The sequence below is a fragment of the Haplochromis burtoni genome, unplaced genomic scaffold, assembly GCF_018398535.1.
Source record: "Haplochromis burtoni strain Fernald_Lab_line unplaced genomic scaffold, NCSU_Asbu1 Contig_8, whole genome shotgun sequence".
In the NCBI taxonomy this organism is placed as follows: domain Eukaryota; kingdom Metazoa; phylum Chordata; class Actinopteri; order Cichliformes; family Cichlidae; genus Haplochromis; species Haplochromis burtoni.
Genome location: NW_024582369.1, coordinates 3,525,725 through 3,541,558, shown reverse-complemented (window position 1 = coordinate 3,541,558; position 15,834 = coordinate 3,525,725). Strand labels below are relative to the sequence as shown.

Below are 15,834 nucleotides of genomic sequence, written 5' to 3'. Positions count from 1 at the left end.
GTGTGTGTGTGTTTTAAATCCAGGTATGCTTTTACTGCATCCTTTCCTTTTTTTATGCTTGAATGACTCATAGGTCAGTGTTAAGATGTTAAATGGCTTAACAAGCAAAAAAATCATCCCTGTGAAAATGATCAGATATAAGAACTCGACTGAAAATGATGAAAAAGCTGCAAAAAAATAAATAAATATCGAGACCATTGCTAAACAAACTGCAAGATAATCTGGATAGCTAGAAGCAAGTAAGGGGTGACTCAAGACTAATTTAAACGTGTGCTCTTATACTACTAATGTCAATGATTTTGATTGAAAGGGAAGATGATCTTTTTGAGGTGGATGACGTCACACAATCCGAAACATAGCTCCACCCAGCAGATGTTTCATTTGCCACATTAGGCGAAGTCACCTGTGTGGGTGTTGAGTGTCTTTAGTATGACTTACTTATCCCCACACTTACAGTATTCTTCCAGCACTTATATCTGCACTCAGCTCGTGCGTTCCCGATCTGGCCTCGACACACATGTCGCTCAGGCTGCACGTCTACACTCTGAACGGACTCTAACCTCAGCTGGTTGTGACAGTGTACCGCAACCATGGCCAGTGCTGACTTATTGAAGAGTGGAAACAAAACAACTCAGACTGGGGTTTGGGTAGAAAGATACAACACTCAGGAAATGTATGTGTGTGTCACTATGTGATATGCCTCGATTCAAACAGATGTAACAATCTGATATCTTTAAAAACTAGTGTGTAAGGTCAGATGCCACGCCACTTCTGGGTACACTATTTTTAACTATTAAATCACTAGACACCATCTTGTGTGTTTGTGTGTGCATTCACTTCACCCTAGTACGCACAGCTCTACCTCTTCCTGTGTTTTATTTCCATCTAAACAAAGGAAAAACCTGTGAAAGCCATTTGTTTGTCTCCAGGCAAAGAAAGCTGTTTTGAGCGTATAGTCTCCCGCTTTGGCACAAACATTACATATGTTGTGATTGGCGATGGAAAGGATGAAGAGCATGCCGCCAGCCAGGTAAACAAATGACACCTGAACTTTGACCCCTCTGACCATGTGACCCTCCTTCCTCCCCCTTGTTTATTTGTTTTTTGCAGGAAAAGAGAGTTGCTTTGAACGCATAATGCAAAGGTTTGGCAGGAAAGTAGTGTATGTTGTAATTGGGGACGGTGTGGAAGAGGAACAGGCGGCCAAAAAGGTAATGGACCCGCAACCTCACCGTGACCCCCGCCTACTCAGCACAGCGTGTGCTCTGATTGGACGAAGCCCGCCTTTCTTTGCTGCTGCAGTTTTGTGTTGGTCCTTTACTTTTTCTGGTCTACTTGCTTTGGTTTTTGTTTTGTTTTTTTCATGGGGTGACAGGAGACTTTTGCAGCCGTCAGAGTGAAAATTTGAGAATGAGCCTCAGCTGCTGATGGATATTTTGCACCAGCTTTTTCAGCGTCAGCTATTCCAAATTTGTGTCAATAACAGATTTTTATTAGATTGACATTGGCATCTGCAATTGTGTAATGAATGGCTGTGTAAATGTACACGCTGACTGGGCTGTGAACGGCCTCATTTGTTCAGAGCAATGATCCTGCCGTATCCTGTGACGTGTCTCCTGTTATGTGTTTTTAACTGATGTTGTAGTTGTATAACAAAAAAAAGGGAGATAAGTAGTGATCTATTTTAAGTTTGCTACACCAAAATATTTTCTTAATCCTCTCTTCTACAGCTTTGGGTTTCATTCATCGTGCTGGGTGCTGGGGTTGTTAAAAGATGGCTTTGCATTTTGGGATATACTCTTTTTTTTACTTTCTTACTGAGCACTAAATACATTGGATTTGGATGGTTTTCAACATTAGCATCATCTTAAAATTGGTTCAGTCCCCCTCCTGGCCCCCATCAGTCTACACACAATACTCCACAAGAACCTAGTATAATAGGACTTTGAAGTGTTTTGTCAAGTTATTAAGAATAAAAACCTGGAATAACCCATTTGCATGACTACCCATCACTTGTGTTAAAGCTCCTTTGGCAGCAGCGAACGGAAATGAACCTTCAAGCTTTCATTTGAAGATTTCTCCAGTTCTCCTTAGCAAAATTGTTAAACCTCAGCCAGCTCAGTCAGACATTTCCAGGACTCTCCAGAAGTGTTTAGGTCTGAACTCTGGCTGGGTCAGTCCAGGAGTTTTCCCAGAGCCACTCCTGTGCTTTTTTGGCATTGCACTAGGGCCTTTTTTTCCTGCTGAAATATAATCCTGAGCACTCTGACAAAGGTTTTCACTCAGGATTTCTCTATATTTTCTGCCTTCATCATTCCCTCTATCCTTACTGGTTTCTCAGTACTTGACAGAAAATTACTGATGGAGCATAATGCTGCCACCTCTGTCTTTGACTGTAGGATTGGAATTAATGAGGTGATGCCCAGTGCCTAGTTTCCTCCATGCGTCTGTCTTCATTTTAGATCAGATTGGATTACTGTCTTAATGAATGTTTCTCCCATCCCTACAAAGGAGTTTATTCATAGTGACTACTGGGTTCTTAGTTACATGGCCTCTGTCCCAGTTACGGAGTTTGGCTGAAACAAGGAGAACATTTAATAAAAGTAGGAAGCGCCACAACTGTGAGTGTCATAACAACAGGTTTGTTATCATCCATCCATTCATCCATCCATCAATCTTCTGCCACTTATCTGACACTGGGTCATCAGTCTATTCACAACACAGGGGTCATGTTTACCTCTGTAGCATCCCCTTTTCTTTTAACGACAGTCTGTAAATGTCTGGGAACTGAGGAAACCAGCTCCTGGACCTTTGGGAAAGGAATGTTGTTCCATTCACAAAGTCCAGTGTCATAGCATCAGAAATGCAGGCTTTCGAACTGAACACTCTTGAATCCATTTTACCAAAATTTTGATTCATCTGACTGCAGAACAGTTTTCCACTTCCAAAACTGAGGTTATTGTACTAAAAATCTTAAAGATACAGTGTCTAACCAGATGCTTACTCTGGATGGCTTTACCTTGGCCTCCAGTAACACTGGGATGAGTCTTGGAGTCTTTTTTGACCAGGATGTCTCCTTCAATGCACATATTAAATATTGTAAGGTAAAGACCTTACAATAAAAAGCACCTTGAGGCAACTGTTGCTGTGATTTGGTGCTTTATAAATAAAACTGAATTCAACCTGATGCTCTTTTCATACCCAATCATCTTAATGGCCTGCCTCAAGTTAACCTGATAAGTAGCAAACTCTTCATCTAGATATTTGTTTTAGCACCACTTTTAGGCTTTTCTTGTCCCCATCCAAACTTTTTTGTGATATTCCGCTGCCGTCAACTTCAAATAAGCCAACATTTCTCATAAAATGGTATATTCTCTGTTTAATATCTTTATTAAAATATGGGTTTATGAGATTTGCAAATCATTGCATTCTGTTTTTATTCACATTTCACAGAGTGACCCAACAGTTTTTTGGGGTTACGCATGAAGACAATATTTCTGTCTCTAATTTTAGTACAGTATCACAGGACTCTGAAAACTCTGTTTTGTTATTGTGGAGTATTATGTGTAGACTGTGTTTAGAAAAAAACTGAATTCATTTCAAGATTAGTCTAAAACATAATAAAATGTAGAACAGGATGTAAAAACTTCCCACATACAATTTTGGCACTACTGTTAAAGCTTTTTAGGAAACTATTGACTTCAAGCTACAGTCAGCAAAAAGTTAAATTACCTTAGCATAAAGGCCGGAAACATTGGGGAAACTGGTGTTTTAAAAAGTAAACATTTCTTAGTCTTTACAGCTCACCAATTTAGTTATATCTTGTTGATTTAATTATAATGAAAACAAAAGTCAAAAACAACAGCTGCAGGGATTTTCTATGGGTTATATGAGTGTTTCAAAGTAGAGGCTAGCATCAGTCAAAGTAGAGGCTAGCATCATCAGCACAAATCTTGTTATCCTTCATACATTTTTTAAAGTTCTTTGTACATATTATTGCTGATACATATGTTACAATTAAGTTGGTGATATTGAGAATTGCCCTTTGTAGATTTTTGTGCTTTTTTTAAGGCTAAGGTACCTATTTTTAAAATTTTTATGCTAAGCTAAACTGACGAACCGCTGGCTGTAGCTTCACCAAGAGGGGAGAGATGAGTGATATAAATTATGTCATCTGATGTAACCTTCTGAACAGAAGGATAAGCATAATTCCCAAAATGCCACCCTTTGTCTTAAAGCCTTAGAAATGCATGGATTTTTGTTTGCAGTGCAGCTACAAGCTACAGTAGTGTAGCTTGCATGTGGTTAGGCGGTGGTGGTGTGCAACAGTGATAATTGTATGTCTGATTTTAATGATGTGTGTCCACTCCGCAGCACAACATGCCTTTCTGGAGGATATCAAGTCACTCTGACCTGCTGGCATTACACCAAGCACTGGAGTTTGAGTACCTGTAACTATTATAGCAATATGGACTCATTGCATTGTCACATGGACACGGTCAGCCAGGCAGCCCCTTTCTTTTGTATAACTATTTAAGAACACACGACACTGCAAGTGTTTCTGTGATTACTTTCGTTTCCTGTCTTGTTTTTGAATGTCTGGATTTACAAACTCGTAACGGTCTTAAGAGGTTAAAGGAGGTAAAGAAGAGGAAAGTGGGATTAGGAAAAGGCTATCCGACACATCCTTGCTCAGCCCCCCTGGTCCTGATGCTGGGGACAGACCTCTGAAAATCCAGTCTGCTGTTCTTGCAGCTGTAGCAGGCTAAAACTGTCAAGGCTTAAGACCTTCCTTGGACTGGGAGGATATTTTTTTCCCCTTGAGATCTAGTTTGTGGTCAGAGCACCCAGGTGGAAATGAGGACTTGTGGCATCACTTGGGGGGGGGAAGATCATTGGCTATGCATTAATTTGAAGGCTTCTCTGTACAGACCATATCATGTATACTGGGATAACAGCTTTTTTTGTAAGGGTTTTGTTCCCAGTGGTATAATAATCACGACAAAAGAATGCAGTCTGTGGTAGAAATTTGTGTAAATTATTTACAATAAACTTACATGACAGTGGTAGGGTTTTGGGGTTGTTTTTCTTTTTCTTTTTGGTCAAATAATTGGAAATTTTGAGGCTCTTTTGTTTTTTCCTTCTGGTTTTTGTATTTTGTTTTCTTTCTGGTGGGTGGGGCTTGAAGATGTGCGTCATGATGTGTTGTGCCTTAATGTGTTTGAATGTCTTTTCTTTATTCAGAAATGTCTATGTATGTAGATATAAAGGAGAAAACTTATCCACATGACCTATGCATCTTCTTTCATAAAAGAAACAAGATCCTTAGCACAACCTGTGATACTCTGAAACTAAAGTCACAAAATGACAGGGCTATAATAAGAAGGGAGAGCAATCTGTTAGTGAGCACACTGAGCCTAAAGCTAGAGTTTAACATCCCTATTGTGCTCTACCTGAACAGCTTGCCTTTGAACCTTATACTGCATACCTGACTCCTCTTAAGGTTATTTTCATGGTTTTTGCTTAAAAAAAACATGAAAACCCAAAAAACAAACACACACACCACACAGGTACGATTTCCTATTCTGCTGATGTACTGAGAGAGATGACAAACAATAGAATATTTTGATTTTTTTTTTTTCTAAATTCAGAATAATAACTGTCCCATATTCAATATCCATTTTATGTACATTGGAGAATTCTAGGCCTTTGTTTTAATTTGATTACGGTTTATTTATAGCTCATAAAAACCATCAGAATACTTGATTTCAAGCAGTATAAACACTCTTTTGGTCTGCTCAAGTACCCACAACCTTAAGGAAGACTGCTGACTTGACAGTTCTCCGGGTCATGATCATTAACACCTTCCATAAGAAGGGTAAGCCACAGAAAGTCACTGTTGAAAGGCTGGTTCACAGTGCTGTATCAACAGATATTCATGGAAAACTGACTGGAAAGGAAAGTTGTCGTAGGAAAAGGTGCACAAGCAATGGGGATGCCCGCTGCCTTGAGGGCATTGTCAACAACTTGGGTGAGCATCACAAGGAGTGGACCGAGGCTGGTGTCAGTGCAGGAGACACCAGATGGAAAGAGGCTACAAATGTCACATTCCTCATGTCAAACCACTGCTGAACCAGAAATGCGAGGAGCATCTTACTTGAGCTGAGGAGGAAAAGAAATGGACTGCTGCTCTGTAGTCTCAAGTCATCTTTTCAGATTAAAGTAAATTTGGGATTTTCGTTTGAATATTTAGGTCCCTGAGTCTGGAGGAAGAGTGGAGATTCACCCAGTGAAGTTTTTTCAGTCTGATGATTTGGATTTTCATGTCAAATACTAGTGTTGATGGTAGTCGGTCCATTATGTTTTATCAAGTCCAAAGTCAATACAACCATTTACCAGGAGATTTTAAAGCACTTCATGCATCCATTTGCTTACAATCTTTATAGAGATGCCAAGTTCCTTTTTCCAGCAAAACCTGGCTCCTGCTTGCAGTACCAAACCTAATGGCTTCCCAACTGAATCTAACATGAACACGTGTTCTCTGTAGAGATGGAAAAATAATCTGACTCCAAAATACAGACAATCTGAAGGCTGCTGTCAAAGCAAACTGGACTTTGATTATCAACTCAGCAAGGCCACAAACTGATGCAGTAATTTGAGGCAAAGGAGACTCCATTGAGTTCCATTTAAATGAAGCTGGGCATTTCTGTATTATAAATTAATGATCTTAGGAAATATTCTAATTATCAGGCTTGATGTATGATTTCCTTGAGTTATAACCCATTATAATTAATTCCAAAATCAAAGGATTGAAATATTTCAAGTCATACTTGATAAAAGAATTATGCAACAAACTCGTGATAGTCTGGCTTTTTGGTGTACTCGATTGTAACCTGAGGAAACTTATGCAAACCTGCCAAGCTGCACAAGGTAAATGGTAAGCTTCTCGGGCAAAAGGATTTCACATGCATCATTTTATGTAAAAAAAATAAATAAATAATACATAAGCGCTGTTTATTAGAACTGGTTTTCATGTAATTTTTTGACACTAGTACTATAGCAAATAGAACAATCTAGAAAACCAATTACTTCGATGGTATTCATCTCAACTATTTCATTTCTCTCCAATTACGTAACTGTTATTCCTTTATATTCTTTCTTGGATAATGTTCCATTTAAGTGTTCATTTGATGTTTGCGTTTTAACATTTCAAAGCTCTGTTCAATGTAATACATTGGGAGGCATTCAGTATTACACGAAAAACAATTTATATAAGTTTTTAAAGATGTTTTGAAAGCTTCAATGTTCATTATCTGACTGGCTTTTTAGTTTTCAGTCAAACCAGCTAAGAGACAGCAACACTCCATGGAGCCTAAATCACAGTAAGTGGACTCAATTTGAGGTCAAGTTAAGGTCACCAGGATTTGAACTTTTACTAGATGCTCCAATGGTGTGAATTTCAAAACTGCGCATTGCACGGTTCAAGTTTCACTCATTCATACTCACAAATTTGGGATCCATGCTGCTTGACCATCAACGTTTTCTGGCTAAGCAGTAACAATGTTATCCAGAGGGCAAAGAGCTTTTTCAAAATTAAAAATAAATAAATAAATAAATCTGAAATTCTCAATTTGGAGAAAGAGCTCATGAAATGATGCACTAACCAAGCAACAAGATTGGTACACAGTAAAATAATGCTCAATATCCAACCAAGCAACTCAAATCAATAACACACTCCAGAGCTTCATTTCATTGTTTTATTGACACTTCATTTCTTGGACTTGAAGTATTCCTCAATCACATCCTTGGCCTGGGACTCCTTGCCATAATCCTGTAGGGGGGATAAATAAATAAAATTAAGGTCAACTGAGCCCAACATCACAGACATGTATACCTGCAAACATTAAACAGCCATTTGGAAATAAATGTAAGTTTATTACGCAAGGGAAACATAACGAGCTACAATTAACATGTCTCCAGCTATATTTAAACACTACTTGTTTAAACACTATGTAGCCATCCTTAGGGACCCCGGACACCACAGGCAGATGACGGGGCTTGTACGCTGGCTCCTCTCTAGCCAGGAGTTAAACAGCTGCATGGCATGAGGCACAGCAACTGCACTTGACTGGCAAATATAGTCCTAACTCATAACTCTGTTTCTTTCGCTGTTATGTTAGAGGGATCTCATTGAATTCCCATTTAAGGTTTCCTATATAGATCAAAAGGCTAATCAAGTGAATTAAGACTAGCCAAAGAAAGAAAGCAACATAATTACCTTAACAACGACGCAGCTGCAGCCAACCACCTTGCGTGGTTTACCCTCGCGGTCGATCTTGCACAGACCAACCCACTCACCAAGCTTCTTGTTGTCATCAACCTGCCAGAGTTTAAAAGGTCACTTCAACTTCATGAATGAATTTAAGTCAACACAGTAAAAATAATAATAAGCACGGGTAGAATAGTGCATTATAGTCCAAGCTCAACTGTATCTCAGACAGAAATTGGGTAACAATTGGCAATCTCCTCACAGTGTTCAGTAGAGGGAGCCAAATTGTCATCAGCGATACAGCAGTGCTACATTCACTTTATGCAACTGGTTTAAAAAAAATAAATAGAAGAACGCAGTCCAACTGTCCATGAACATCAAACCAAACCCAAGCAAATTCAGTACCTTGATGAGATTGATCTGATGCTCGGCGCAGAGGGCCTCCACCAGCTTGACGTACATGGGCTCATCGCAGTTGGCAGCAAGGACGCAGAGATGGGCCTGACGTCTATGAAAGAACAGGGGGAAAAAAGAAAAGAAAAAGAACTCACATTAAAAGGCTACTACATTATACCATTCACACTTTAAACTGATAGGATGGCTCAGACGTTTTAAGTTAAAGCTCTCTAAAAGGTTTAAGACTTACTTGTCCAGAGCCTTGGCAGCCTCACGGATACCGCGGGCTAGGCCATCGTGGATGAGTGCGGTCTTGAGCACTTCAGGGAGAGCGGTGTTGACATCCATCACACCTCCAGCAGGACTGCTGTATGAAGTAAGATAAAAAAAAAAAAATCATAAAATTTTGAGGAAGATGAGCACAAGAAATTGGGGCCTCTTCAGCTGAGCTTTTGGCATGTCAGAGCGGCGAGCGTCTCACTCATTGTAGAGTGAAGGGGTATCCGACAAAAGATGGGATCATCAGTCATGCACAAAAGCTCAGCTGGCAGAAAAACACAATAATGAAATTTCAGAATAATATCCAGACTAAAAACTTAAATCTATACCAGGTTTATCAAGCCTTCCTGCATCTAAACTGGACTACGACGGTTTGGAACTCCTCTCTTGCCAAGTTACAATTAGTTGTAAATACTGCAGCCAGACTGCTGACGACATGATATAGTCCATCAAGGTGTACATGTTTGGCTTCTCAATCATTTAAATCTGAGCTGAAGAAAGGCCAACTGAGTCAGTGTTCTACACAACACTGTCACTAGGTTTCAAATAAGTTACTGCTAGCATGTCAAAGCCCTTAAATACTTCAGATCAGTGAGAAGACTTCAGGTTACTGAAAAACATGCCTGTTTAAGACTCCACATATATTTTTCATACATAGCTGCACTAAAGGCAGGACCACTACTTCTAAACCCTTTGACTGTATTCACATATGAAGAGCAATATAACAAAGATCAAGGTGATTACACTAGTGATCATTAAAGGGAAGAGGAATTGTAAACGTCAGTGAAGCTGCCGCATATCAGTATCTCAGGTTAATTTTAAACTAGATTTACTATTGTGTGATTGTATAAACCTGTTAAACATTAGCCCCCTGGACTGGACTATGGACATGCCTTATTTATGAGCTTTCTATTATGTGCCTTTCTCTCATTTTTGCACACATTTCTTGTGACTGTATACATTTCTCCTGTTTGCAATTTATCTGGCTGGTGACCTGTTACATTTTATTCCTACACAGTTGGTGTTGTACAATTGCGTTGTACATGTACAATGACAATAAAGGGCTATTCAATTCAATTTTATAGTAAATTGCTACATGCGTGGGGGTAGTATAACTGAACCTCTATCCCTGCTAAGCTAGCAACTTGTCTCATGTGAAATATTCTCTTTTATGCTATAAAGCACACTGTTACCAAAAAGCTTATGTTTACAAGGTCACTATCCTCTCCTAAACAAATTTCAGCTGTAGTTTAACTACGGCTCGTTTAAGTAACTTTTATTATCAAGTCATCATAGACACAAATGTCTTGCTCACCCTTCCTCGGCCATTGTAGATTTGCGATGGATGGTGAACTAAAAGTTCTGCAATGAAGAAGAAATGTGATATAAAAGTTATTATCCATTGTAAAGCGCCAACTCTTATGAATGCACAACTTAGGATGTTTGATTAATCCAGACGATTGTGTCAGGAGTTGAGGGAACGCACCTTTCCTGCAGATAAGCAGCGAGTAAAGAGGACGTCATAAGCCCGCGACGCGAATTTAACACCAGCAGGCCCCATCTGCGCCTCACTGTGGCGCCAGCTAAGTTGCCTGTTGTACCTTTAGTTAACAGCTGAAACTACAAGTTGCCTCCTAGATATTATTCAGGCCTGCCAATACCGGCGAAAAACACGTTTTATGACCCACAGACACAATTCAGACAAATACATCTCAAGGACAGATGCACATTTATTCATGTCGTTAGATAAACTCGTCATATGGGGTACTTCTTAATGTCATTCAACATTTCCCATTGGACATTTTCACAGTGTAAACACTGATCCTCCTCAGAAACAGTGGATTTTGATCTTACTGGAATTTTCTTCCTTTACATGTTTAGAGGAAAACAAGCAAACCAAAGAAGTTTAAACTTTAAGAAAACGTTAAAAAAAAAAAGATAAAACGTAAATAATAATCCATAAATGCAAAAGATGCATAATTTTCCTCAGAAATGTTTTTTTTTTTAATTTTAGGAAATAGATTTTTTCAATAGAAAACATAATAACATAAAATATGATCTCCCCTACCAACTAATAAATAAATAAATACATTTAACCAGCTCTCACATGAATATGGAAACAACAACATGAGATGAGTAGAAAACAAAACAGCATACAATACAATAAATATGCATCTTCTTTGATGTGTAGATAATCAGAGCAAATTCATAGGAAGAGTGATGCTGTATTTTTAAAGGAGCCACATTAAACCGTGACCATGCTACTTCCTGGCTTTTTAGTGAAGTGGAAAAAATTGCCCCCTAGTGGCTGCGGGGGCCCTATGCATCTCTAAAGTCTACTTACAGCAATAAATTGCTCTGCAGAGAACTTTATAATGCATGATTTAAGACTGCATCACATTTTATTGTACTTGAGCTTCATTGGAGCTCTGTTGCTTTAACATTAGACACTGATTTTATCATTTCAGCTTTAAAGTCAAAAAGAATTACCTGGATTTAAGCATATTTGCACTGCAGAAGACATGATGTGGATTGCACAACACTGGACATTATATTCTTCATTTCCAGTTAATACTTGTACAGCTGCTGTTATTGTGTATATATTTATTTATATTTCTTCATACATTCTTATATAGTTCTATATTGTGTATTTTGTTTTCAACTTTAATTTATATATTTTATCTTATTCTTTCCCAGTTAAATTTACCCTTCATTCTAATTTGTGTTGTACAGTTATTTCCTTTTTAACCTTAATTTATATTTTATTCCTTCCTAGTAAAATTTACCCTTTTTAATTTTTCATATTTATTTCCTATCTCATTCATAGCCTTTTCCTTTTTTTGTTTTCTTTAGGTCACCAGCAGTTGTCCAAGCATTTCACTGCATATCGTACTGTGTATGACTGTGTACGTGACAAATAAAATTTGAATTTGAATTTGTCTTTTGAATCTTTTTCTCTCAAATTCACACCAATTTTCATTTCGCATAAATGATTAGTTTAGAAATTTGTTAGTGAGTTTCCATTCTTCATTTTACTACAACAAATCAAAATACTTTTTACACCTGTTCTGTACGGGATGTAGTCATTGTGGATTCAGACAGGGGGAAAAAGTAAACAAGATAGCAAAATTGCCAGGATCCTGGGTCATTTTACCTAGCGTTCTTAGTTTTCCTGTGTTCCTGTGTCATTTTAAGTTAATTTGTTATTCTATGGGTCCTAAGTTGTTCAGGTTAATTTACTAGATTTCCCCTCATGTCTTTATCCCCCTTTGTCTCCCTCTGTGTGACCGTGTATATAGTGGTGTGAGTTATTTTGCTTTGTTCATACTCCTCATGTTCTGTGTTTTCCTCTTTCCGTCATGTTCTCTCTGTGTACTCTCTGTGTTATGTTTAAGGTCCGTGTCTTGGTGTCAGCATTTTCAGTTTCATGTCCTCCATGCGCTGTCATGTGTAATTGTCCTCAGCTTGTCATGATTTGGCTGTGTGGCAGGCAGGAAATAGGACCCAAACGCAAACTCACGGAAAACAGGACTGAACTCAAAATACAACTTTATTGCTGATAAAGATGACAACGATACAAAATGACATGAAACTAAACTGGGAAGAACTAAGGAACGGACTTACAAGGAAACACACGGAGGGGCACACAGTCATGAGGGAGAACGCCACACCGAACCGAGGGAGACGCAGACATAAATACACAGAGGGTTAACACACGGGGAACACAGCTGACACAGATAACCATAACGAGACAGGGCAGGAGTGAACATAACATGACGCATACAGACGAGAGATTATCAAAGTAAAACAGGAAGTACACGGAGGTTCAGACAGGAGGAGAGAGAGCACAGGGAGAACAGACATAACAGGCTGGGGAAAACATGGAATAAACACAAGGAGAGACTAGGGCTCACAAATACTCAGAGGGGCACACAGGGGGTAAGATTCACAAGGGGAAAACACTTAGGGAACAACGTAACAGAGCAACCCAGGAAACATGGCCTAAATAAGGAACAAAATACATGAAACTAAGAATACTGGGCCAACATGGCCCAGGATCATGACACAGCTGTGTTCCCCGTGTGCTTCCACTTCCCTCATTACCTTCTGTGTATTTATGTCAGAGTCTCGCTTTGTTCCATGTTACGTTGTCCCTCATGCTGTGCGTTCCCTTGTGTGCCTCACTGTGAAGTTTAGTTTGTATTTTCCCAGTATAGTTTAATTCTGTATCTTTTCCTCGAGTCTGCAATAAAGCAGTGCTTTTGAGTTTATTCCCCGTGAGTTTGGGTCCTCTCCTGCCTGCACACAGCCGAAACATGACAAAAATAACATCATAGTTTACCCTCACACTATATCTTGCAGAGACGAACACAGTAACTTAAACAAGTACATCTTAAGGACAGACTCACATTTAAGTGCTTAGACACAATTTTAATTATATTAATGCAATATTTAAATAAAGGTTGGTCAAAATAATTTAGTCATTCATGAGAAGTGATGCATTAAAGTAAACGCTTTTAATAATGCCACTAAGTTTAGATATGTACTGCTTTAAAGCAAGAACATAAGGTCACAACAGCTGCGCATTAACTGATAACTGTGTTCCTAGCAATGCAATGACACTATTTCTATGCCTATCTACTTGTTAGACTATTATCCTGCTTGTGACATAATCACCCTGTTTATCAGGTCACGCGTGTTGCCTTCTTGTTCAAATAAAGATGTGATCTAATTTCCCATCAGAGAATTTCAAATCCTGCAATGATTTACCCAGATGTCAATATGTGCTTAACTTGTTGTCCATTACAAACATAAGTATTCTCTAATTCTCTTTTCTAGTTCTGTTACTGATATTCACTAATGTTAGAAAAAAGGCAATATTTAATACAACGGACCAGGAAGTGTTTTCATAATGTTCAGACCCTCTGGCCTCCAAAGTAATAAGACTCTTTAACACGCAAGTGAAACATACCTACCAGCCACTTCATAAAGTACACCTGTTCAATTGTTCATTCACTCAAATATCTAATCAACCAATCACGTGGCAGCAATTCAATGCATTTAGTAGGGTAGATATGGCTAAGACAACCTCATTAAGTTCAAACTGAGCATCAGAATGGGGACGACAGGTGATTTAAGTGGCATTGAATGTGTTAAGCGTTAGGGCCAGATGCTTTTGAGTGTAGTTCCACATCGGTAGAAGATCAGTTGAACACCACAGCCTGCCTGAGTAATGCAGTTGACAGTGTCCATCCCACAGTGTGCAGATGTGTACTGATGGCTGCTTCCAGCAGGACAAAGCACCATTCCATTCCTCAAAGCACAAATCATCACAAACTGGTTTCTTCAAACATGACACTCAGTTCACTGTCCTTAAATGCCCTCAACAGTCACCAGATCTCAATCCAGCAGTGCACTTTTAGGATGGGGAGATTCACATTGTGGCTGTGCAGCCAACAAATCTGCAGCAACTGTGTGATGCTGTCATGTCAACATGGACAAAATGTCAGATGAATATGTGTCACACAGAATTAAGGCAGTTCAGAAGGCAAAATGGGGTCTAACCATGTACTAGCAAGGTGTACCTAAGATGATACCCTATTGAACTCCAAAGTGTTCAAAATTAAATAAATAAATAGGTCAAGATGAAATAAATAACTATGTGAATAAATAAGACACAGATATGTAATGTGAGAATGATATTGTGAAATCATGGAACACATTTTGAAAACAATGCTCATTATTGTGAAATATATTACATTCTGCTATATAAATTTACTTATTATTGTGAAATATTATTTCATGGTCATTATTTTTCACAATAACAGAGATTATTCCTGAGGCATTTTATTTATTTCCAGCCGTTTATATTCCAAAATGACCTTTTTTCAAAGTCAGTCTTTATTTCAAAATCCCGTTTTTCCCGATGGTCTATTTATTTCATAATGCGACTTTTCAGCAGAATGACTTTGTCTGTCAATCAATGTAAGTGGGCTGGACCTTTGCACCTATTGGCTTATCGTTTACCATCGACTAGTTCCCCTGGAAACAGGTGTTGTGCCAAAAAGTGATTGTCTGCCAGAAACTGATTGCCGTCCGCGGGAGCGCGCGCAGCCGCTTAAAGCTGTAGCGCGTTGCCAGCTACTTCCGTGCAACTGATATAACGTGGGGGGAACAAAACCCAAACACATTTATGCCTTTGTTATTAGGCAAAGGTATGCATTTATGGAGCTTTAACGTTTCTTGTAACCGAATTATGACGCTTATCAGAAGGTTGCTTTCAGTATGTAGCGCAGTCACGAATGACTACACGCATCACGATAGAATAATTAATGCCTACAGGTTTAGTATGTCTACTCTCGTTGTTCATATTTGTTATAAGACTGTCGAATAGTAGTTAAAACAATAAAGACCTATTGTGCCAGTATCACCTGACTCTTTCTTGTTTGTTCAGAATAACGACTGAGAACATGGCATTTTAGCGCTACCAAAAAGTGATTGTGGCCTATAACTTGTCACTGAAACAATATTTCGGCTTCAAACTACTTGTTGGATATATTCCAGAAGGGTTACATGTGATATATTATATCCCAAAAACTCTCCAAGAACTGCTGAATAACTTGTACAGGAACAATAAAACTGATAATATGCCATTTTCAAGCTGCCAAAAGGTGATTGTGGACTATAACTTGTCACTGAAACAATATTTCTGCTTCAAACTTGGCGGATGTCAATTAGAAGGGTCATATGTCAAATATTACATCTCAAACAGTCCCTTAGAACTGCTGGATAACCTGTAAAGGAACATTAACATTGATAATATGCCATTTTCAGCCTGCCAAAAAGTGATTGTGGACTATAACTTGTCACTGAAACAATATTTCTGCTTC

The 15,834-nt window shown here is 38.7% G+C and overlaps 2 protein-coding genes and 2 non-coding genes across 11 annotated transcripts in view; 1 reads left to right on the top strand and 3 right to left on the bottom strand.

Annotated features, from left to right (window-relative positions):
- Positions 1 to 5,640, top strand: part of eya4 (EYA transcriptional coactivator and phosphatase 4) — a 49,362-nt gene extending 43,722 nt beyond the window's left edge. For 4 of the 7 annotated variants that reach the window (XM_042226667.1, XM_042226658.1, XM_042226651.1 and 1 more), the window contains one exon: positions 1,111 to 5,640. In XM_042226667.1, coding sequence (XP_042082601.1) covers positions 1,111 to 1,400 — 290 coding nt within the window. In that variant the 3' untranslated portion in view covers positions 1,401 to 5,640. Of the gene's footprint in view, positions 1 to 929; positions 1,031 to 1,110 lie in introns of all 7 variants that reach the window. The other 3 variants (XM_005914360.3, XM_005914359.3, XM_005914358.3) reach the window with 2 other exon arrangements.
- Positions 5,641 to 7,743: 2,103 nt separating this feature from the next.
- Positions 7,744 to 10,525, bottom strand: rps12 (ribosomal protein S12). 2 transcript variants are annotated; one of them, XM_005914363.2, is made up of 6 exons: positions 10,431 to 10,525; positions 10,260 to 10,306; positions 8,916 to 9,032; positions 8,675 to 8,777; positions 8,279 to 8,380; positions 7,744 to 7,831 (listed from the first exon to the last, which is right to left on the bottom strand). In XM_005914363.2, exons 2-6 carry the CDS (start codon positions 10,271 to 10,273, stop codon positions 7,769 to 7,771), a joined length of 399 nt encoding a protein of 132 aa, XP_005914425.1. In that variant the 5' UTR covers positions 10,274 to 10,306; positions 10,431 to 10,525; the 3' UTR covers positions 7,744 to 7,768. The 2 variants fall into 2 exon arrangements, with proteins under 2 accessions (XP_005914425.1, XP_005914426.1); XM_005914364.3 differs by having other exon boundaries at positions 8,916 to 9,029; positions 10,431 to 10,484.
- LOC121815585 lies at positions 8,488 to 8,571 on the bottom strand. Its single transcript, XR_006055204.1, has one exon. It is a non-coding gene; the product is annotated as a small nucleolar RNA SNORD100 (small nucleolar RNA).
- Positions 9,121 to 9,197, bottom strand: LOC121815584. Its single transcript, XR_006055203.1, has one exon. It is a non-coding gene; the product is annotated as a small nucleolar RNA SNORD101 (small nucleolar RNA).
- Positions 10,526 to 15,834: the final 5,309 nt, after the last annotated feature.

Coding starts and splice junctions, on each gene's coding strand:
- rps12 (XM_005914363.2), bottom strand. Junction 8,381..8,674: donor ATCAGATCAATCTCATCAAG/GTACTGAATTTG, acceptor AAACTCTGGCAG/GTTGATGACAACAAGAAGCT. Junction 7,832..8,278: donor GCAGCTGCGTCGTTGTTAAG/GTAATTATGTTG, acceptor TCCCCCCTACAG/GATTATGGCAAGGAGTCCCA.